At 40.5% G+C, this 23,132-nt stretch overlaps 1 protein-coding gene across 12 annotated transcripts in view; it reads left to right on the top strand.

The window, feature by feature from the left end:
• The window catches only part of arhgef9a (Cdc42 guanine nucleotide exchange factor (GEF) 9a), a 55,495-nt gene that overhangs the window by 6,505 nt on the left and 25,858 nt on the right, over positions 1-23,132 (top strand). For 6 of the 12 annotated variants that reach the window (XM_077531411.1, XM_077531410.1, XM_077531412.1 and 3 more), the window contains exons 3-5: positions 2,393-2,731; positions 3,890-4,007; positions 4,359-4,474. In XM_077531411.1, the coding sequence (XP_077387537.1) occupies positions 2,393-2,731; positions 3,890-4,007; positions 4,359-4,474 (573 nt within the window). The other 6 variants (XM_077531416.1, XM_077531422.1, XM_077531420.1 and 3 more) reach the window with 6 other exon arrangements.

The following is a 23,132-nucleotide window of genomic DNA, read 5'->3' as shown; positions in this document are numbered from 1 at the left end:
ACACCTCTGGTGTAAGAAGTCAGTATGTTTCTGTTTAACAATGATGCCCTAACCAGTAACCACATCCCGATGCAACCTTTTCCTAATCATTAACACTGCCAGAGGCATGCAATTACCGTCCATGTTCAAAATGTGTTCATGTAACAATTTTAACCAAATACATTCATTTTCCTGTAACAGCAACTGAGTAGGAAAATAGCAACAAAGCTCTCATTGCCCCATGAGTTCAATCCAATAGGTGTGGTATAAACATAAGGAATAATAAAAGTATTCATTTCACCAACCTTGTGCTGAAATGAATATGGCACCTATTGAAATGTTATCTTTTAGCACCATCTGTTGGCAAGAGGCGGTAGTAATTGCAGTGGCAATTAACTTCAAACCAGAGATGTTTGTTTGCTCTTTCTTGCTCTGCCAGCCTCATGTAGCATGCGACGACAGCCCGGACTTCCCTTGAGCACGGTCATGTCTATGTTGCATAATAGTGGCTATCTTTTTTTTTTTTTTTTTTTTTGTACACTAGTGAAGGTATTAGTCATGCCCCTGCCAGTCACACTGAGTCAGGACATGGTAGCCCAAATCCTATTGACAAAATGAGAAATGACATCGCAATACTCAGCACAATATCATAAGGGTTTGTCATGCAAGGGCATGTGCAGTGAATTTTGTTGTCATTGTTGCACCACTGTATTTTTACATGTTAATTTGTTTCAAAGGCAATTCAACATATTGTGTTTGCTGTTCCCCACAATTCTTTGGTAAAAATAGGAGCTCGTGTAAAATGTACATTTTCTGATTGAATTGAATTTCCCCAAATCCTCAAAAGGTCAAAAGGTTATAGAACTAGAACGGTACATTAATCAGTCACCTCACAACATTAGGTACACCTGAAAGAGAGGGGGTCAAAAGAACAGTAAGGTAAATGTTGATCATTATTACTTTGATCTAGATCGGTGGTTTTCTAACTTTTTTTCACCAAATACTATCTAAAAAGGCTTTGCGCTTCAAGTATCACCATCCTGACCAATGATACGTAAAATATAGCAGCATTTTATAGTTTGTTATTGTCATCCACCATATTATGCACAATCTAAACATTGACACTATAAAAAAAAAAAAAAAAACATTATGTACTTAAATAATAATTTAATAAAAATGCACTGCACATAAAAGTTATAAATAAATACTTCTTAAAGATTACATGCAAATTAATTGAACTAAAAGTTAAATGCAACTTCGCTGGGCAAAGAGATTCTTTGGTGTCCCATTGAAGGTTGTACTGGTGGTGTTTTGATAATCATAGATCTTGATCATCACCGGAATGTAATGGCTTCTTTCTTGGTCCAAGCACCGCCCCTTACTAGTGCTGCATTTATTACTTTTTTCTTAATCCTAATAATTGAATCACTGCTATTTATTAATTAAACTTAAGTAGTGTGGTCTCCACTGTGAAAGATAAATAATTATGCTCTTAATTATTAATACTTAACTCAGTTTTGATTTATATGAAATAGAGCCATCCATATTCCACCGCTTATCCTGCTTATTGCTGCAAATTAGTTTACTTTGAGCCTATCCCGGTTGATTTTTGCTCATATCGGCTCATGCATATTAATAAATGTTCCCGGTGTGCCTGTGAAAGCTGCTCCTTGCTCTGCAGTGCGTGCACATTTAAACCAGGCATGCCGCTTGGTGGTAAACCTACGGAGCCCCTAAGGTGACATGGTAGAAAAAAAAAAAAACTTTGCGTTCCCTCGCAAAACATTTTGCGTTCCCTCGCAATCTAAGATTGCGTGCCCTCGCAAAAAACTTTGCGTGCCCTCGCAAAACATCTTTGCGTTCCCTCGCAAAGATTGCGAGGGAACGCCAAGATTGCGTTCCCTCGCAAAGATTGCGAGGGAACGCAAAAAACTTTGCGTTCTCTCGCAAAGATTTTCTACTGCTTTGTTTACACGTCGCTTTTGTTCACATGGAAGATGACCCGGAAGTGTTTACGGCGCAGCGAAGGTGACATGGCAGGCGAAAAAAACAACTTTGCGTTCCCTCGCAAACTTTAGGTGCACATATGACTGTTATGCAAGTAAATTAATGTAATATCTCGGGATACGTGTCGCCTCGAAGATCAAGTATTGGGATACATATGTATCGCGATACGTATCGTATCGTGACCCCTATATCGTGATACGTATCGTATCGTGACATTGTTGGCAATACCCAGCCCTAGAGCAGAGTCTCAAAACATTAAAATAACACGTTTCTAAATTTGAATGAAAGCAAAGCATTGTATGTGAATCTCATTCGATTTCAGGTGTACCTAATGTAGTGTCCTGTAAGCATTTATTGTTGCACCTTGTATCCGGGCCAAGCCTCTGAGAATCTTTGCCAATCCCAGCTGTGTGAGCAGATTGCAAGCCAGACAGGCTGCAGTGTAAGACTGCCAGGCCCGGCCTTGGCCCACTCTAACACAGAGAAGACCTCTGTACCCCAGAAGCTGCTGCGCCCTCGTCCTCGCCCGGCATCAGCTGTGTTGGATCTGCGGAGGCCGAACCCAGACCGAGATCTCGACAACGCTTATAGTGAGTTTGGCTCACTGTGCCGACGGAGGCACCGACCTAATCCCACCGTGCAACACTCGCTGGGGCTTAGATGGAGGCCTGCTCGTCCCAGGCCCTGCTCTGTCATTGAAGCAAGTGTGACTAGCACCGCGCAGTCCACGGAGTTGCACAACAGAGTAAGATACAGGCATTTGTGTAACTCAATTTGTGCTATAGAAGCACATTAAAAGTTAGAGTTAGATGAAGAGTTTAACTCATTTACTCCCAATAACGTATAAATATGTTTTTTTAATACTCTTAAGTGTCCCAAAGACGTATTTATACGGGTTTTTTTTGTTTTTTATGCTAGAGCATAAAGAAGGCTTTGATGCAGCCTCTCAACTGCTAAGAACGGTTGCACAAATGGTAGTTATTACACAAACAGCCAGCAGGTGGCAGCAGAGCAAAGGAGATCAACCAGGGCCATGTAGAAAAAAAGCTCAATTACTTACAATTTTAAATAGATTTGTGAAAACTGATGAAACTTAGCTCTCTTCTAATGCTAATTGCTGCAAAACGGAAACGGATAGAAACATACTTTTTTTTTCCTGATGAGAGACTTTCATCTTTCTTTTGATAGGTTCCATGCTTTTATAGCAATAGAACACAATATTCTGTGGGCCTTGCAAAATCAGTCAAAATCCAGTAAAACAGCCGGGAGCGAACGGGATTGCGAAATCTGAAAATGACTGGGAGTGAATGAGTTAAAAAAAAAAAAAAAAAAAAAAAAGAAGAAGTCTGAGTGTCTCCACCAGCTCACTGATAAATAGAGCACAGGGCCAGAATGAATGAACACACTACAGATGCTGAAGGTCAGCCTGTTCCTAACCCAGTATTTATACACTACTCACTGTTAGCCGCAACAATGCCAGCATGCTCTGCCCCATTTATAAAAGCGAGGCCTTTTATTTCCAGACGCTGCTTTTTCCACCAGCTCACATCCCCCCCTTGTCACTCTTCTATCTTTCTCTTTGTTGCCTCTCTCATTTTTCCTCCATGTCCAATTTTCTGCCTCATTGCTCCCATAAGTTCTCCTTCTCGTTAACCTAACTCAAAGTCAGTTCGTTTGAACCTTCGAGGCTGCCCGGCTGGCTTGATGTACTGCGTCGTCTGACAGTTTGCAGCCAGCCAATGCACAACTAACGCACCATCACATTCGGCATGCTGGATTGTGAAATATTTTGAATTCACTTGGACACAAAGCAGAGAAGGCAGGATGTTTTTTTTGGTATGTTGTCGTGTACATTCAGTCTGAGAATATATCAACTGCGTCCTAACTCCTGAGTACCCTCTAGGCCTTGTCTCGTCCTCCGGGGGTGTCTCCATTAGAACCGCCCCTGAAGGTTTCTCTGCAGCGGTGCCGCTCCCTTCCTCTGCCCCCCAGTACCTTGGCTCTTCTCCTGCCTCATTCAGGTGCCACATTTATTTAACTCTTTTACTGCCACACGTTATCAAAGAAAAACTTTGATATGACAGAGGCTTTGATCATTGACGAAGAGAGATACAATGCTCCCATCTGCTGGCCATAGTTTAGAGTGTTTTAGATTCCACAACCCATTGACCAGGCAGTGCTGCACTTATACGTTGCACTGAGAATCAAATAAAAAATAAAAAAAAATGTTGACGTTATTTAACGTTTATGGCAATATACGTCATGATTTTATTGATCGTTATTAAACATTTTTGGCGGTCAAAGAGTTAATATTCCATATATCAATGTGTCTGATTCGATAGGATCGTCTAACTTTCTTGCTTGTTTAACAGATGCGGGTCAGTCATCATCATCATCATCATCATCAGTCCGTCTGCGGTCTGAAGGCAGTAGCTGCAGGAGGAAGAGGCGGATGCGACCTGGGTCAGAACCCTTGCGGGTCAACGTTGTAAGTTGCTCATCCTCGTGTTTAAACTACCGGATTAACAACACATCATCTCCAACTGACTATCCGTTAGTGCACCCTTCTAGTGTGAGTGCTCCTGCAGCCGTGCATCGTGTTGTACTGTATATTGTCGTCTCATTTGGCACACACGGCTTGTTGAGGCTGGCCCATCTTTTGGCGCAAAAAATAATCATCTTTAATTATATACAATTATTTTTTATTAAAGAAAATCAAAACAAAACACACTTTCACTTCTTTGATGCTGGTTGACTGACTTCCAGAGAGGTATACTGAGATGAGCTTTGTCACATGTCACATGACATCATGCATGATGACTTTTACACTACTTTGGTTTAATTACAAACATTGTGAATTTTGATTGACCACGATACTGTACATCTAGATGTAGAAACAAACAGTGTGGGTGTGCATTGCGTTAATGTGGATAAATTCACTTCACTACATGCTGTAATATGAGGATGACAGCGGTCGAGTCAATACTTCATCACCAATGTAGCAAATGATGCATGAATGGGATGACCGTCGAGATTGATTTCATCCAATCTTCTCATGCCATTACTCGTCTTAAACGAGGCAAGTGGGGTGATACTGAAAGACGGCTTCACACTTGCATCTGTAGCAGTTGGAGGATGGTGCTGGCGCTGTCACGTGATCCCATGGAACATGTCTTGTTGTTGTTGTTGTTGCTACAATCAAGTGTAATAGCGCATCCGCTACAGTAGGTGGCAGCGGCACGCTTTTTGGCAGCGCGCACACGAGTATTATTAGCTCCTCTGCAGAGGTGTACTTACAACAATGGGATGGCATGGCTCTGTGGTAGAGTGGCCATCTCCCATCTGTGTGGCTGTGGGTTCGACCCTCGCCCCTAGTGACCATGTCATCGTGCCCTTGAGCAAAACACTGAACCCCGATTTACTCCCAGTGGACTTGGCAGCTCTCTGCATGGCAACAGGCGACCACTGGGGTGAATGGGTGAATGTGAGGCATTGTAGAGCACTTTGGCTACCATGTGGTGTAGATAAAGTGCTATATATTAAAAAATAAATAAATAAAATAAGCAGTCCTTTTACCATTTACCAACCAAAGACACATGATGCTATTTATATTTTTGGTTGCGGCGGATAGTTGGGGGGAGCGCAAAATAATTTCTTCTTTCTGGGGAGCGTAGCAAAACAAATAAAAAATATAAAAATGAATAACTGATCTTTTACGTTCATTTATTTTTTCCTGTTAATAACCTGCTCTTAAGTTTTTCTTATGGTAAGTATTTATGAACAGTAACTCTGCTTACCGGTTTTTTTTTTTCTGACACTTGGAACAATGAATAACATAATCTAAAAACAAACACAGTAAACTGTTTACTGTATCAAGTAAACTCCACTTACTTGACCATTGTTTCGTTATGGGGCGGCGTGGCTCAGTGGTATGGTGTTCGTCTTCCAAACCAGAGGTTGTGGGTTCGATCCCATGCCATTGTGACCACATCAAAGCACCCTTGAGCAAGATACTGAACCCCCAATTGCTCCTGATGCTGCGTTATCAATAGGTGAATGGGTAGTCAAAATGTAAAGCGCTTCGAGGGCCTTGTAAGGTGGAAAAGCGTTATGTAAATGAAGTGCCATTTACCACATAGTTGGTCATCTCATTCTGGAGATTTTGCTTTTTCTCTGCTCAAGTCTTTATGATTTAAATAGAATTACCTTCTTGTAGGAAAGCGGCTAAGAAAATGGTTGGATACAAAAGCAGAGAGGAGAATAAGTGCTTTGATGTGCAAGTTGCCTTGGGGGGGGATTCTTGGTCAGTAGGGATGTAACAGTAACAGCAATATCGTGATATTGCATTATTAAAGCTGCCACAATATATCGTCACCATCATGTCATGATATAAAAAGCGGCACATCTGTTAAAAAGTCAGGTTGATTTACATTTGTGCAGTTCTAGCACCCTCTGATGGCTAGTTTTTTGTGTTTTTTGTTTTTGTTTTTAGCGCAGTTTAATTTTCACAAGGCATGTTTTGTCCCTTCTATGTTTAAAATCCACACTCATGGTCAGATGACGGGGGAACGTAATATGCTTGTGAAGCGAGGAACTCAATGTGTGCGCGCATTATCTCTATATTAAGTCTTATTTGAGATTGTAGGGTGTTTATATGCATTTCTGTTATGCACAAAAGCACAATATTGTACTTTTTATTTTATTTTTTATTTTTTTTTATTTTTTTTTTACTATGAGCTCATTTTTTTTTCAACCTTTTATTTTTTAATATCACCAACCTCCCCACAATATCATTATAATTAATTGTCATGTGACCTTCATATCGTGATAATATTGAATCGCAACGTTTGGATATCGTTACATCCCTATTGGTTAGTGGATACAAAGTGGGTGTACCATACATGTACTATGCAAACTAATTTTGAATGTAATGGTTGATATATCTGTGTTTACTTAATTCAAAATTGGAGAATTGCAATATCATCCCCTAAAAATGGTTTCTAAATAATTACATTAATTATCATTGATATCACATTCCGTGACCTCAATATAGAATTTCTTTTGTTTTTTTTCTAATGAAGTCTCAAGATTGAATTAAGCATTTGGAAGACTTGATGTGTTAAATGGTGTGCAAGCCGCTGTACAATGTTGCCATGACGCTGGCTGTCTCGCGTTCATCTACTTGCTTCTATCTTTAGGCAGCCTTTTTAAGCAAGGGCTAAAAGAAGACAGTGTGTGGGTGACAGAGAGAGAAAAGGGGGTGGCGGAGAAAAAGAGAGGGAGAGGGAACGAGAGATGTTTCCTCTTTTTTTTTTTTTCATTTTTTTTTTCATGTGTGCACGTTGGTGTCGTAGCCCGCCCTAGGGTAAGGGACACGCACCGCTGGAAAAGGTCGCTGAATGGTGAGAGACATTTATGTGAAGCATCCGCAGATGTCTTGATTTGACGGAAATCTTTTAGGTACACTACAAGCGTGCGTTACTGTTCCCATTAGGATGACGACTCGCGCCCGGAGGCCGCAGGCGGAAAAGAAAGCATTCTCACTGCAGTGGATTAACTGCTAATGCTGACGCCTCTCTTCTTCATTTCATTTAAATGGATTTCTCCTCCAGTCACTGCCCCCTCTCCTCTCCTCGCCTCCGTTAATTCTTCTTCAGATCGAGGGGGACAGTTTGCTGTGGTTTCTTACTCATGCTGCGATACGGACTATTTGTGATAAAGGCGCATTTATTAAGTCGTTCGTGCTGATTAAAACTCAGAAATTTTACATGATTAAGTGTAAGACCAAGCCGGGTATGTTCGGTCGTAATCATATTACGCAACGCTGTCAATTATGAACGCATGAGTCAGCAGGCAGTGGTAGTTTGGGCAAAGAGTTGGCCAGTTGATGGAGCCGCGCTACTTGCGCACGCAACGGCAGGCACATGCCGGGGCACCGGTTCTCATTTGTTGACCTCGCTCTGTCACTTATAGAAAATCAGAAGGACGCAAGGGCCACATAATGTTAGGAAGAGAAATTGTGTTTAGTCCTCAAAATTGTACAAATAATTTATTTGTGCTTTTGCATATTAAAAAAAAATGCTACACTATATAAAACACTTTATTTGTAATATGTCAGTAGGGTTATTATAGTTTTGGAATTTCTCATTTTAGTTAGTTTTTAGTAGTTTTCAGGGTCGTTCTGTTAGTTTTTATTAGTTTTAGTTCTTTAATAAATGCTTAGTTTTAGTTTAGTTGTAGTTAGTTTCAGTATTAGTATTAGTTTTTTTTAATGTGTATTACTTGTGCGTAATATTTAAAAAACACCATGGGAGCGACGTCATCTTTTGGTGCTTTTCTATTGGCTGCTGCTAGATGACATCACTTCTGTGTGACATACTTTCAAACGTCATTATTCCGGTTTATATCAAAATAAATTCAATTAATTACCAAAAACTAAAACGAAGGACATGTTTGCTATAGTTAGTTTTAGTTAGTTTTGTAAAGACAAGATATAGTTTCAGTTACATTTCGTTTTTTAAAAAAGCATTTTCGTTTTTATTTTATTTCGGTAACAATATTGTTTTTTTTTGTTTTTTCATTAGTTTTAGTTCACTGAACCTCTCCAAACATTTTTGTTTTGTTTTATTTGATTTGAACTGAGTCAAATGCCATTTTTAGCATATGTCGCGGGCCACTGAAAAATGGACGGCGGTCCGCAAATGGCCCCCGGGCCGTAGTTTGGACACCCCTGATGTACATTATTTAAAATGCTGCGTTTATAATACTTGCCACATGGTAATACATCCTCAGCACAGCGCACTCAGATAGAGAGCAAGTACATTTTGCATTTCTTCTGATGCGTTCTATTCCAAACGCATTCTTTTGTGATGCATGACACATTCCAGTGGCATCATTGTTTTAAGAAGGATAAATAGCAGCAGGTGTGTGATGTCTTCGTCAAACGCGGCGAAGGTGTATCAATGATGAAGAGCTGCCACGCGCGCTCTCGAACCCGTCCTTGGTGTTTGTTGAGCAACACTGCTCTCCCAAGGTGCAAAGCCATATGCAGCGTGACATCCTGCAGCCACCAGCTGTAACAGTTCTGATAAAGTGCTGCTGATAGAATCTAAGCAGGTAGTTGTGTCACAGCCTCCCGAGGCCGTTTCTCCTTCTGACTGGGTTGGCGCATGTCAGCCGTGTCCATGTGTGTTGTTGTCGGTGCGTGCGCAGTATGTCGTGTATTCGCGAGTGTGCGTTTGGCAGACAGAGAGGCTCAGGGCCTTTTTCTTATATAATTGTCGAGAGAGTTTCCTTTGCTCCCTTGTAAAAGCCGTTCCCACATTTATTTAATGTGGCTTCATGTTCCCAGAGACGATGTGGTAACTCTCTGATCTGACTCACTGGAGTAGCCTGCTTTACTATAACTCCAATTATTTCTCTTTATCTTTCCGGATCTTGTGTGTCTGTGCAAGTGCAGATTTGTGTTTGTGTTTTGGTGTTGCACATTGTATCATAAACTCCCAGAGGGCTGTTTGTTTGTTTTTTTCCAGCATCATCTGTGAAGTGATCATATGTCGATGTCATATTAGGACATGGAGGACATTTAGTAGATGAAAGTGTCGGATGTGTTACGTAATCTTTCTTTTGGGAAAGCTTTAGAACAGTGGTGTCCAAACTACGGCCCGGGGGCCATTTGCGGCCCTAAGTCAATTTTTCAGTGGCCCTCGACATGTGCTAAAAATGGCATTTGACTCAGTTCAAATAAAATAAATAAAACAAAAATGTTTGGAGATGGTCAAAGTAAGAAGGGAGGAGGTGCCATTAAAGGTTATTTTAGTTAACTAAAACTAATGAATAAAACTAAAATTCAAAAAACAATATTGATACCGAAATAAAATACAAATGAAAATGCTTTTAAAAAAACGAAAACTGAAACTAACTATAATTACAGCAAACATGTCCTTCGTTTTCGTCTTTGCTAATTAATTGAATGCATGAGCCTTTGGGGATGATTTTAAATGTAATTTTTAGTAGATTTATTTTGATATAAACCGGAAAATAATGACGTTTGAAAGAAAGTCACACAGAAATGACGTCATCAAGAAGCAGCCAATAGAAAAGCACCAAAAGATGACGTTGCTCCCATGGTGTTTTTTTAAATATTGCGCACAAGTAATACACATTAAAATAAAAACTAATACTAATACTGAAACTAACAAACTAAACTAAAACTAAGCATTTTTTAAAGAACGAAACTAATAAAAACTAACAGAACCACCCTGAAAACTAATAAAAACTAACTAAAATGAAAAATTCCAAAACCATAATAACCCTACTGCCATATTACAAATAAATTGGTTTATATACTGTAGCATTTTTCTAAATGTGCAAAAGCACAAATAAATTATTTGTACAATTTTGAGGACTAAACACAATTTCTCTTCATAACATTATGTGGCCCTTGCGTCCGTTTGGACACCCCTGCTTTAGAACATGCAGTACTTATTATCCAACCCCAACTGTATTTAAGTCATCGTTTTGCCTGGCCGCCATTTTGTACGAGTGGTATCGGTAATTGATATCGGTGACTACTCAAGAAAGATTCGAGTACTCGTTCTGGTATCGGTCTGGAAAAAAAGTGGGAACAAACATCCCTCGTAACAATTATACTGATATCCTCCATCTTGACTGACGACTTTTCTGCCGTAGCCTCCATATATCCCCCTTACCAAGTCATTCGGACAATGGATCTTGTTCCAACCGTGTGGGTACAGATTGATGAAGTCCCATTTCTGTTCTGACTGTGCCTCAGAGCGCAAAGCTGGGTCCATAAAGGCAAGGATGGATGTACAGTATTCCGTGTGAAATAATGGAGATTCGCTCACAGAGCCTTGACGTCCACCTCGTCACTCCTTTAGGACGAAGAGAAAAAAATCCCCACAGACTCATTCCAAAATATTGCGGCAAGTATTCTCATGTTCATATATGTGTTCATATAGTGGCGTCTCTTTTTTTTCCTCATTTTTCAAAATTGCAGTCTCATTACGTCCAAAATATAGATTTAAGTAGTTCTTATTGTTGGGGGGGGGGATATTGTGGCACAGGTCTTGCCAACTTTAAGTGGATATGCAAATGACATCAATAATGTTGTCTTCAGCTGAAAAGTTGTCATTTTATTGACCGCGCACAACCACTTGGTACTTGACATTTAGGATGCTGCCTCAGCTTTGTCTCTGGTCACCCTCAGGCCAAAATCCTACACGTTGGAATTTTTTACCTTATTGGAAGAAAGCCATGCGATCTTAAAAATGTGACGTAAGCTGACTGTGGAGGTGGGACATAATTAGCAGTTAATAAAATACACGAGTGATTGATTGTTTTTGTTTTCACTTTAATACTCCAGCTTCCGGAATTAAAATTGTAAGCATTATTGAATCTTTCTTGTGCTCGATATGTGCAATTACCGTATTTTCCGCACTATAAGGCGCACCTAAAAGCCTTCAATTTTTTCAAAAGCTGACCATGCGCCTTATAATCCAGTGCGCCTTATATATGGATCAATATTGAGCCACAACAAGTCTGCACGATCGGTGACGCGCATGCGCAGAAGATCCCGCCATCTTGGATCGCTAGCTAATACTAATACTTTACCTCAGAAAAAATGATAAAACAGCTGTTTATTCATTTTGGGACTGAATGGAGTTGTCAGAAAGCTGGTTTGTAATCTATTAATAAAGTTTGACTGACCTATCTGACTGTTTTGTTGACATTCCCTTTAGCACAGCACCATCTAATGGATGCGTAACGTAAGCCCAGCCTCTACTGTCGCGCCTTATATATGGAAAAAGTTTGAAAATATGTCATTCATTGAAGGTGCGCCTTATAATGCCTTATAGTGCGGAAAATACGGTAGTTTAAATAATCAACAAGCACAAGTGTAGCTTTTAGGAAAGACAATTACACTTTAAGGCATCTATGCAAATGCTGACGGCTCGCACACACAAGAATAAGAGACATATAAAGATCACTTAAGGTGTCAAAGCGTTTTGGATACTCCTCACAGCTACTTTAAGGTGGTTTCACCGCTCCTAGCGTCCCTGTTGTTCATCACAAATATACAATGTAAATGTGTTTCATTCTAGCAGTGATCCCATTAAGGCATGGCAGTATAAGCTAATTTATTATTTAAACCTCCCACATAAGAGATTGCTTAAGCAGGGTCTATAATTGTGACAAACTCTTGTGTAACAGACAAGCTGCTCAGGCCTATCTGAAGTGGTCGGTGGTTAACGCTGCCGCGAGTCAACAATTCTTTTTCGAAACTGCTTAAACTGACTTATGTAAATCTTATTAGACAAACGTACAAGGCCCGGCTTGCTCTGTGGAATTCAAGCTTACATCGCTTTATTTACCATTCAATGGATTGTGCACATGTGGTGGTGGTGAACCTAAAATAACGAGACAAGTATAATTGGCTGTAAGGTGTTGTAGTTGTGTCCTGTAGGCCCATGTGAGAGATGGAGTAGATTTTCCTGGCAGCTGACACTTCCTGTGTACATTATTTTTTTATATTTTCTGTGTCTGACCTCTCAGGCTCCCTGCTACACCAATGCGGCATCAGAGACACACACGCACACACACACGTACAGTATTATGCAACAACTTCACTTTTAGTTTTTCTTCTTCTTCACCCTGCCTCTCCCTTTGAGTTCCGAGATGAGAGCTCGACCTCATTCACTGGCATCTCCTCTTTCTCCCTCTCCTCACATCAACTTGATTTTGACTCCCCAATGTTTGTTTTTCGCCCGCTCACCTCACTTGCGTTCTCCCCATGCGGGCATGGGAAGCGTACCTGCTTCTTTAGGGGAAGTTCTATGTTCTTGTGGGAACGTGAGGATGCGTTGCTGGTGGAATCTAAAGCAGGTGGTTAGATTGATTTGTAAATTGTTAAAAAAAAAATTAAAAAAAATACTGTAAATGAAAAATGTTACAATATCACATGGAGTTTCTCTGCGTCAATGTACAGTCAAAAAGTTTAGAAATGTGTTTTGTTGCAAAGAACCTCCACAGCACAGGTTAGTCTTTTGAATTGGAAAACAAAACGTCAAATGTCATTCAAAATGTACATGAGTGACGTGACGGTATGGAGGACCAAAACTGACAAAATTCAAAAATAAAATAAATGACTAAATAATTAAATAAATGACTAAAAATGAAAATTTAAAAAAAAACTGATATGAAAAATAATTAGAAAATTGTATCAAAAAAATAATATAATTGGAAATAAAAATTGTATTTAATTTTTTAATTGTATTTTTTTTATTGTATTGTAATTTTTTTATATCTGCTTTTCAATTTGTACTTTTATTTATTTATTCATGTATTTATTTATTTATTTAATCTTTTTTTTTTTTTTGGCAGTTTTGGGCCATACTGCCATGTCGAAATGTTATTCAAATGAGGGGGGGCGGTCCTAAGCCTGTCTTGGGTTGGACTCCGCCCATAGCAAACTGCCTGCCATTGGTCGAGTGAGCAGCGCGGCGAACAAGGAAGTCTCGCCGGCTTGCAATGGAGAGCTCCAGCAACGGACGACTATCTTGGCCACTGTCACCTCGACTTGTTGTCGAGCAACTCAAGTCGCAGAACCGACTTGTATGCGAGTCTGGTGTCGATACATCAGATCAGTTGAAAGGGCCTTCCATGTGCTTACTCTTTTAGTCAAGTATGTAGACTGTTTATTATCAACTGTTTAAAAAAAATGGCTCCACATGTAATAAACATGCAAAGAGACATTTTACAAAATTCGAACAGACATTGCATGCAAAAATAGAGCCAGCAACCAGAAAACACAGCCAGGATTCCAATGTTTAAGGCCCCAGGTGGCTGCCAGTGCTCTGATGAGTTGTGACACTAGTAAACACACTCATAACTGGCACAATGCAAGTGCACTAGTGCAGCGCTCGCCTGCAACAATTCAAAGCTGAAACAGCTCATGCATTTTTACTCCTTTTAAATCATAAAGGCTTCTTTCTGGGGGGTTTGTACAAACAAAAACACATCTTATATAAAATGTGAGGTTTTTTTTTTATTAATATGTTATTATTATTATAATTATTATTAGTTTTGGGTATATAGAAAGTTCAGAGAGTCTAAATTGGAATATCTGATCAGATTAAATGTATGATAAATAGGCAGTCCAAAAAGAGGAAAAGCCACCACTGAAAAAATCTTTTTTTTTTCTTCTTTTTTTTTTAACCCTCATTAGACTCCCCCCCCCCCCCCCAAGCAAAATATGCAACAGCAAAAAATGTAAAAACCTTACATAACTTTATTTTCAATGACTAATTTCTGAACAATGGTAAAAGACCTAGGTTCAAGCAAATCCATATTTTTAGGCATTCTGAGGCATAGAAAGAAAGAAAGCAGGAAATCAGTGTGGTTGCCGTGGGGATAGGAGGGAAGCAAACGAACAGGAGCAGACTGGAGTGGAAATGGGTGTGGTGCAGGCCATTGCCTCAATAAGCCAAATGCCCTCCGGCCACAAACAGATTTTGATCACACAGAAATTCTTATTCAGAGAGAAACATTCTAAAAATGTTTGTGGTCTCACACAGACTGACTCGGGGGGGGGGAAATGTAGGGTTACAATTATGCATTATCTCTTCACCCGTTTTGGGCCACTACTTAAGATACTGAAAAAAAAGACAACCTGAGATAAATATAATTTTTCTTTTCTTGTATTTGGTCTTTTAGTTTTGTTGGGGCAGCCACATTATCTACTACAGTTTATGACTGTTAAAAATATATAAATAAATGGAGCAAGTATATTATGAATACTCTTGTTGACAAGTCAGTTCCACCACCTCTTGGTGAGGCGTGTGGCATCCATTTTGACCATCCACTTAAGTTCCCAAGTCTGGTTTCATTCCTAATGGAGAGCTACAGACCTTACTCCATAAGATGAAAGTTAAGTGCATCTATTTTTATACTGGATAATACCGACAATACCATATATGAGCATACAGTACAATATATTTATCTATGTTTCTCTAAGAAATATAATGTAATGTGAGCTAGTGCTGCTTAAAACAGTGTCTGTGTGACATTCATTGCAAGGATGTTGAGCACAGTCACGATCTGGAGAGAGTCCAGTTTGATGTCAATTGATTTGCTTGTGTTCCCCTCTTCCAGATCACGTTGACATTGTTGTGGATCGTGTCAGCCTTGCGTGCTGGACTTATGCCTTTTTAATGTATGAATTTGGTCTCTCCGTGTGTTGTGTTGCTCGCTTGGGAAAGGGTTCGGGGCATTTTAACTCAGCAAATAGGATCAAGTTACCAAACAAAAGTCCATTTAATCCATATTGTTTTTGTTCCTCGTTGCAGACTTATTGACGCACATATTTTTTTTTTTTTTTATTCAAATAATTTATTTACATTATGAGTCAACGCTTTCATGTTTTGACCTCACAGTTAACTCTTTTACTGCCACACGTTATCAAAGAAAAACTTTTATATCACAGAGGCTTTGATCATTGACGAAAAGTGATACAATGCTTCCATCTGCTGGCCATAGTTTAGAGTGTTTTAGATTCCACAACTCATTGACCAGGCAACGCTGCAGTTCGACGTTGCACTGAGAATAAAAAAATTTAAAAAAATTGTTGACGTTATTTAACGTTTATGGCAATATACGTCGTGATTTTATTGATCGTTATTAAACGTTTTTGGCGGTCAAAGAGTTAAACAAAGGCTGCTTCTGAAATACGTGTGAGCAATGAATGAATGTTCCATGCTAGACAGATCATGTACAGACAAGTCTGGTTTGCGGCAAAGGGCTGTTTTCAGGAAACTCTTTTCACAAAGCAATTTGTGAATATAAAGTACCATCCTGGTAGAAATTCAATATAGGCTACAGTACCAGTATCAAGAGTCGTTGTTTAGAAAATAACTCTTTTGCAAGTTGTCTTATCAATATTAAATAAACGAGAAACTGGTCTATCCAGTTTTTAGTAGGAAGAAAATGTGTCGAAACAAGATGAGGGCTCGGAGAAGAACATGCCAATGCTTGTCGTTCATGCGAAATGAGTTTCAACATTTTATCAGGCGTAATACTGTGAGGAATTGTACTGTTTGCACACTAACTCTCTTCTGTATATGTATGAGTAAATTAGCATTGGTGTCTGTGCACATTTAGACTTTCAGATGTGACCTTTGTTGTCTAAATGTCAGGGAGATTGGAGAGTGAGCCCACAGTGGAAGGGCACACTTATGTAACGTGCTCCCACACGTGCACGCACGCGCGCGCGCGCACGCATATGCAAGCGCACGGAGCAGGATCTTGTTTGAGAAGGGTTGTCATATCTTCGCTGCGACGCTTCGTACAGCTCTTTGCAATTCACTGAAAGCCTCACTTTCATGAGCGTTTGCTTTTATCTGAATGTATGTGCGGAAAGTGCCCTGGAAATTATTTATGGCTTTAAAAATACTGATGCACTCCGTTTGGTGTTATTCTTTCAAACATATTCTTAGATCTTTGATCCAAACCTGAAGCGCTATGTGAAGTTGTGTTGAGTGGTTGATTTGATAACTGGTTTTGGGGGATGTGGTGACTGAACTGAACACCAAACGCAGCCTTATGAAATTATTTATGATGGCAGTGTGCACCCATAATCTTCACAACAATGAGGACACAAATACGAGGACAATACCATCATGCTCAGCTGTCTCGCTATTGATTTTCAAAAGTCGCTGTTGATTCTGAACTTCTTTTAAAAACTCCTAGCTAACCTGTTATGATTACCGTATTTTCCGCACTATAAGGCGCACCTTCAATGAATGACATATTTTAAAACTTTTTCCATATTTAAGGCGCTACAGTAGAGGCTGGCGTTACGTTATGCATCCATTAGATGGTGCTGCGCTAAAGGGAATGTCAACAAAACAGTCAGATAGGTCAGTCAAACTTTATTAATAGATTACAAACCAGCTTTCTGACAACTCCATTCAGTCCCAAAATGAATAAACAGCTGTTTTATTATTTTCTCTGAGCTAAAGTATTAGCATTAGCTAGCGATCCAAGATGGCGGGATCTTCTGCGCATGCGCGTCACCGATCGTGCAGGGTCACCGATGACAGCGAGACCTGTTGCCGCTCAATATCGATCCATATATAAGGCACACCGGATTATAAGGCGCATGGTCAGCTTTTGAAAAAATTGAAGAATTTTAGGTGTGCCTTATAGTGCAGAAAATACGGTATGCAATCTTGGAGTGCACACATTTGGATACTCAGTAATCAAGTGAATGTGGCAAGAGAATCCCACCTATACGATACATGAAGAGGTTACGCGGAACCAACTTCCATATTTGGCAAAACAGGAAGTAGCACTTCCTTCCAGTTCAGGTCACTGGTGGAACCACATGGAAGGAGACCAGGACAATGCCTGTATCGAAATATTACACATCCACAATGTCTTTTGATTTACACAAAGACGTCTTCAAGAGCAGTGTTGCCGTTAACGTAACTAAGTATTGTAAGTACTCCAAAAAGTGCATGTTTTCCAGTTGCGGCTAATCTTATACGTTACTTTTCTTTTATGAATCGATTTTTGGCACACCCCTAATAGGCACCCATTAGTTTGACATCCAAATTTTATCCAGTAACGTATTACTGTAATATGTCTATTACAGTGTTCCCTCGTTTTCCGCTGGGGTTCGGTTCCAAAAAATACCCGCAATAAATGAAATCCGCGAAGTAGTTCGCTTTATGTTTTACAACTCTTATAAATGTTTTAAGGCTCAAAAATACCCGACCGCACAATTTATACACTTTTATCATTGAGGCATTTACATGTTCTCCCATTTCTCTCTTGTTCAAACATTGATAATGTTCGAAACTTCATAAATTTTTGTAAAATGGGTATATTACTGTAAAAAAAATATGCAAAATTGCACTGGAAAAAAAAAATCCGCGATACAGCGAGACCGCGAAAAGTGAACCGCGTTATAGCGAGGGAAGACTGTATTTACATTAATTATTTACACTAATAACCAATATTTTATATATACTGTATATACCTAAGATTTATTTATTTTTTTGTGTGTGTTAGCACACACTTAAGTGTTAGCATTTGATTGTTGCGCAAGAACGACTTAACGTATAGAGTCGAATGGTTTGTTTGTGTCTCCCCCATTCGAAAATAAACCGTATAAGAGATCGATTTGGCATAATCGCCTCAGACAGAATGATGGTGGTGGAAATATGCTGACATCATGCCAATGTACAAGATGTTCAACGCTTTTTAAAAAAAAAAAAAAAAAAAAAAAGATGCGTCGCGAAATCCTCCTGTCAAGGCGTGACTAAATGACAAGTACGGCGGTTATTGTTAGGGATGATGATGGCTGTGATTTCAGCGTTGGTGGTCAATGAAGTCAGCGAGGGGGGGCTGGCCGTGCCCCTCCCCGCCCGGTGTGATGTCTGATGCCGGTAGTCTAGCAGTGAAGCTGATGAGTATTAATTCAGGACCGCCTCTACCAACGCTGAGCCCTTCTCTTGCCTGCCTGGTCCCCGCTCACCGGAAGGCGGCTCTGCAGCTGCGAACAGCCGCCTGCACACCGCCTCCCCCCCCCCCCCCCCAACCCCCACCTGCTTTAATCTACAACCCGGAGAGTAGGCTCGTTTGTCGGCGACGAGGCGAAAACACCGTCAGGTGTTGACCAGCAGGGAGAAATCGCGGTGCAGACTGATGACGATGATGATGGTGAGGATGATGCATCCCCTTCCTGTGCCATTATGAATTACAAGACGCAGTGTGAGGAGGCGTATCGGCATCTTTTCTCCACGTTTCGCCCGACGACCGTAAAGCTGGATTACATTCTCGCCCGGGGTCTTCGAGGCTGAATACCACCCGGCCGGGAACGAGCTCTCACGCACGGGCCCGCAGTGCTGCGCCATGGCCTTGGATGTCCAGACTTGTGCGGTGTTTACGGTGATCGCGTTGCTGGTGCTTGTGAACGTGCTGTTGATGTTCATCCTCGGTACTCGTTAATGGATCCGCGGTCGCAGCGCGCCTCGCTGTCGCACGGGAGGAGAGGAGAGACAGGCGGTGCGCGGTGGTTGAGAGCGGGGACACCCGGCGCTCCATCACGGCTACGCGTTGAAATGAATGACGTTGGTACAACATAATGTATTTGTGTTACCCCCTTCCCCGATCCTTCGTTTGTGTATCGTGTCCTCTCACGTTCGTTTAATTGTGATAGATTATGTTGTTTGGTGGTGGTGGTGGTGGTGCGGACACACTCGATCTGTGATGCTGTAACCTTTTTTTTTTTTTCTGTGCTCACTCGAGTTACTGTATTCCCGCATATAAACATGTCCCTTTCGTTGAGCTCCTCTCTTTTCTCTCCTCCATGTTGTATTCCATGGCTGCATGAGAGTATAATTGAATTATCTCAGTACGTTGATTGGGTGATATATATATATTTTATTTTTTTAACATCTTGCTGCTGCATGATTTTTATTATTATTCTCATCATGGCAGCAAATATGTGAGCTCCCTACTGAGGGACAACGTGTTATTCCTAGCAAATAGGCCCGCAAGTGAGATGTGCGCTGCAGACGCTGCAGGAAGATGGTAACTGAACAGTAATCAGTCGTGGACAAGGCCAGGCCTAATAAAGGAGGGCCCTCCACATTAGGTTTCCCCCATTTTAGATGCTGTTAAACCCGGCTCCCATTTCCAGTCCTGTGTTAGTCGCACTTCAACAATGCACATGTTGCTGAGGTTCGCGAGCTCTCTGACCATTGCAGACTGTATTGAAATATCTGCACTTTTTATTTATTGATTTATTTTTTTATCCGCCAAGTGAAAAGGCATGTCAGAGGGAAAAAAATCATTTCTTCCGCATGCAGTAGCATGAGCCAATAAAGGATGGGAAGCAGGTGTCATAAATGTTTAATGATTGTTATAAATAGATATGCTAAAAGCCCATCTCAGAGTTGTTCATGACATTCCTATTATTAGTGATGGTGGGCAAGCTAGTTTGCCTTTTCTCTCTCTTTATTTATTTATTTTTTTTAGGTTTAAGTGCTTTCTCACCCTGTGGGCTAAGTAATATGTGTTTGTTTAAGGGAGGTGGAAAGATTTCATTGCATGTGCAGACAAATACTTGGCAGCCATTCGTATGAGAAGGGAAGGCATCTCTTTCACTTGTCCTGGCATGTAGACCGACGTTCTCTTCACTGTAGAACAAAGCTTAAACTTGGACTGAAAGCGGAGCATCATGATGGTGTGCACACGATCACATTAGCATGTCCGTGTCTGCAGTGTGCGTGTTTTCTCACTTATTTGTATTGACTCTTATAGTCTTTTATTGAATTGGAATATATTTCCACATTTGTAATCCCTCCAGGGCAGCGTTCTGTTCAACGTTGTGCAAAACGCAAGCGTCAGCGTGCGTATAGTGCGTGCGTGTGAGTGGCAAAACCATGTGTGCTGAAGAAATGTGCTGCTTTTCCCCTCACTGTTTTTAGGAAGAGCTATTTCTGATTGGCTCCCAGACTCGGGGTATATGTGTATTACATAACGAGGTTGGCAGACGCAGGGAGGATGGACCGCGAGACTCACAGTGTGCGTCAGAAAGAGAAAACCTCTTTCTGGAATCGGCGCTTCTGGTGAACAAGCCGCACAATCTTGAACTCTATTGAAAAGGGATCATCGATCATGATCATATGAGCCGGACTTCTCCATGCATACGCTCTCCTTACAGCTACATGCTACGAACATGGTAAGGCTTGCTGAGACGTATGCATTTGCTCAGGAATGCTGTCGGTGCAATCGGTGCAGCTATGCTACAAGTACAAAGAGAGGAAGAATGCAGTGGGGCTGCCAGTGCAGTGAATGCTGATGCTTTGTGGTGCAAAGATAGGAGGACTCGAGCCATGGCATTTTTGGATTTCTTACTCTGTGTTCATTTTGGCCTCTTGAACACGCCACGTAAATCCACACGATATAGAGACATTCCTTTGCCTTAATTTGCTTTGACCTAAATAAAGATCTTGCAGTTTTAATGGCGCAAGTTGACACACTGTTATCGGTCATTACAGCTGTCAGATACACAGGTCACGGGTGCTTTTGTGTCAGAGCTTCCTGATGTTGTTTGATCAAGCTTTGGCTGAGCTGAGCTATAGCAGGGGCAAATTGTTAAGTTTGATTATGTAATGCTTTTAATTTATTACGACATGTAGGGAAAAGAATGCAATGTATTGGAGAGTGCTGATCTCATTAACTCATTTACTCACAATAACGTATAAATACGTTTTTTCTTAATGCTCTAAGTGTCTCAAAGACGTATTTATACGTTTTTTGTTTTTTTTATGCTAGAGCATACAGAAGGCTTTGATGCAGCCTCTCAACTGCAAAGAACGGTTGCAGAAATGGTAGTTATTACACAAACGGCCAGCAGGTGGCAGCAGAGCAAAGGAGATCAACCAGGGCCATGTAGAAAAAAAGCTCAATTACTTAGAATTTTAAATAGATTTGTGAAAACTGATGAAACTTAGCTCTCTTCTAATGCTAATTGCTGCAAAACCGAAACAGATAGAAACATACTTTTTTTTCCTGATGAAAGAAGAGACTTTAATCTTTCTTTTGATATGTTCCATGCTTTTATAGCAATAGAACACAATATTCTGTGGGCCTTGCAAAATCAGTCAAAATCCAGTAAAACAGCCGGGAGCGAACGGGATTGCGAAATGTGAAAATGGCTGGGAGTGAATGAGTTAAGGGGATGGGATGAGGAAGAACATCGCCATAGTGACTGGATCACTATCTCCCCCCCCCCCCTCCTCTCTTGTTCCTGATGCCTGTTGCCTGTATTACAGCAGATTGAATAGGAAGTGCACTGTGGTGATTTGGGCAGAAGATGGTGTAGCGCGGTGGTGTGAACCCCGATAAGTTTTAATAGGGGTGCATCAAAGCTGACCTCTGTCGAGTATGTGCTAGGCCCAGTCGTGGTCGATCATTCCACGTTGCATTTCTGCATTATAATCATTTGAGTCTGAATGATATAAATCCAATTTCTCCTCCCGAATGAACAAAGATTTTTAATCTTTTTGAGCAGCCTCCATCCGTGCTGTTTCCATGGCAGCGTGACACATGTTTTTGCAGTAATCCTCCTCTCTTCCTGAAGTGAAGAGCTTTGAGATATAGGCTGGAGCTATTGTTGCAGCAGCTCGCAGCCCCTGTGCGATTGCCGATGTAATCAACCGACTGGGTGACATCTTTGAGCCAAAACCTGCACGCAGGAACGGCCGCTTTTGCAACGACATGCGAGGATGAATTGAGCAGATTCTCCAGATCCAGAAGTCCGATATGATGCAGCGTTTAATAATTAAGGGATGGACTCACTCCTAAAATTTCGGATTTGCTAATCGGGCCGACGTCAGCAAACGAATTCCGGTTGGATTTCAATTTAATTCAATTCAACTTTATTCCAGACTCTAAGTCCAATACAAACAAATAACAAAATATACACCATCAAAAAACAATAAAAGAACAATAAAAACAGGGGGACGGTTATACAGTCATCAGGCAGTCATACCAATGTTTCCACATCCTAGACTGATACCGTACAGCACTACACTTAATATCAGTCAAAGACAGCACAACTTCATTCATAGTCCTATTCAAGCGACAAATAAAACTGTATACAAGGATTTGTAACTAATATGACATATTTGCAACGTATTTCCTGGAAAATAAATCGATTGACCTAAATAGTAAATTTAGAAGACTAATAAAGCATATTATCTACATCATACACTGTCCAAAGAGTTTTGCAAAGTCTGATGTCCAATTATTTGAAAACATATTATTATAATCAGCAATATTATCATATAATATATTATGATCGACATTGTTGCCGTATTGTTCTAAGTCAGGGGTGTCAAACATAAGGCCCGCGGGCCGGATCAGGCCCGCAAAGGGGTTTAATCCGGCCCGCGAGATGATTTTGTAAAGTTAAAAAAAAATAATAAAATAAATAACATTGTAATGTCGGACTAATTAATCAGCCGGCCACAATCAAAATATATAAAATTTGTAATTTCACAAGCAGTCCTCAGACGAGCAATGCAACGTACGGGGGAATTGTCCTGGATGTC

Source organism: Festucalex cinctus, chromosome 9 (assembly GCF_051991245.1).
Source record: "Festucalex cinctus isolate MCC-2025b chromosome 9, RoL_Fcin_1.0, whole genome shotgun sequence".
Taxonomy (NCBI): Eukaryota; Metazoa; Chordata; class Actinopteri; order Syngnathiformes; family Syngnathidae; genus Festucalex; species Festucalex cinctus.
This window is presented reverse-complemented; position numbering and strand designations above follow the sequence as displayed.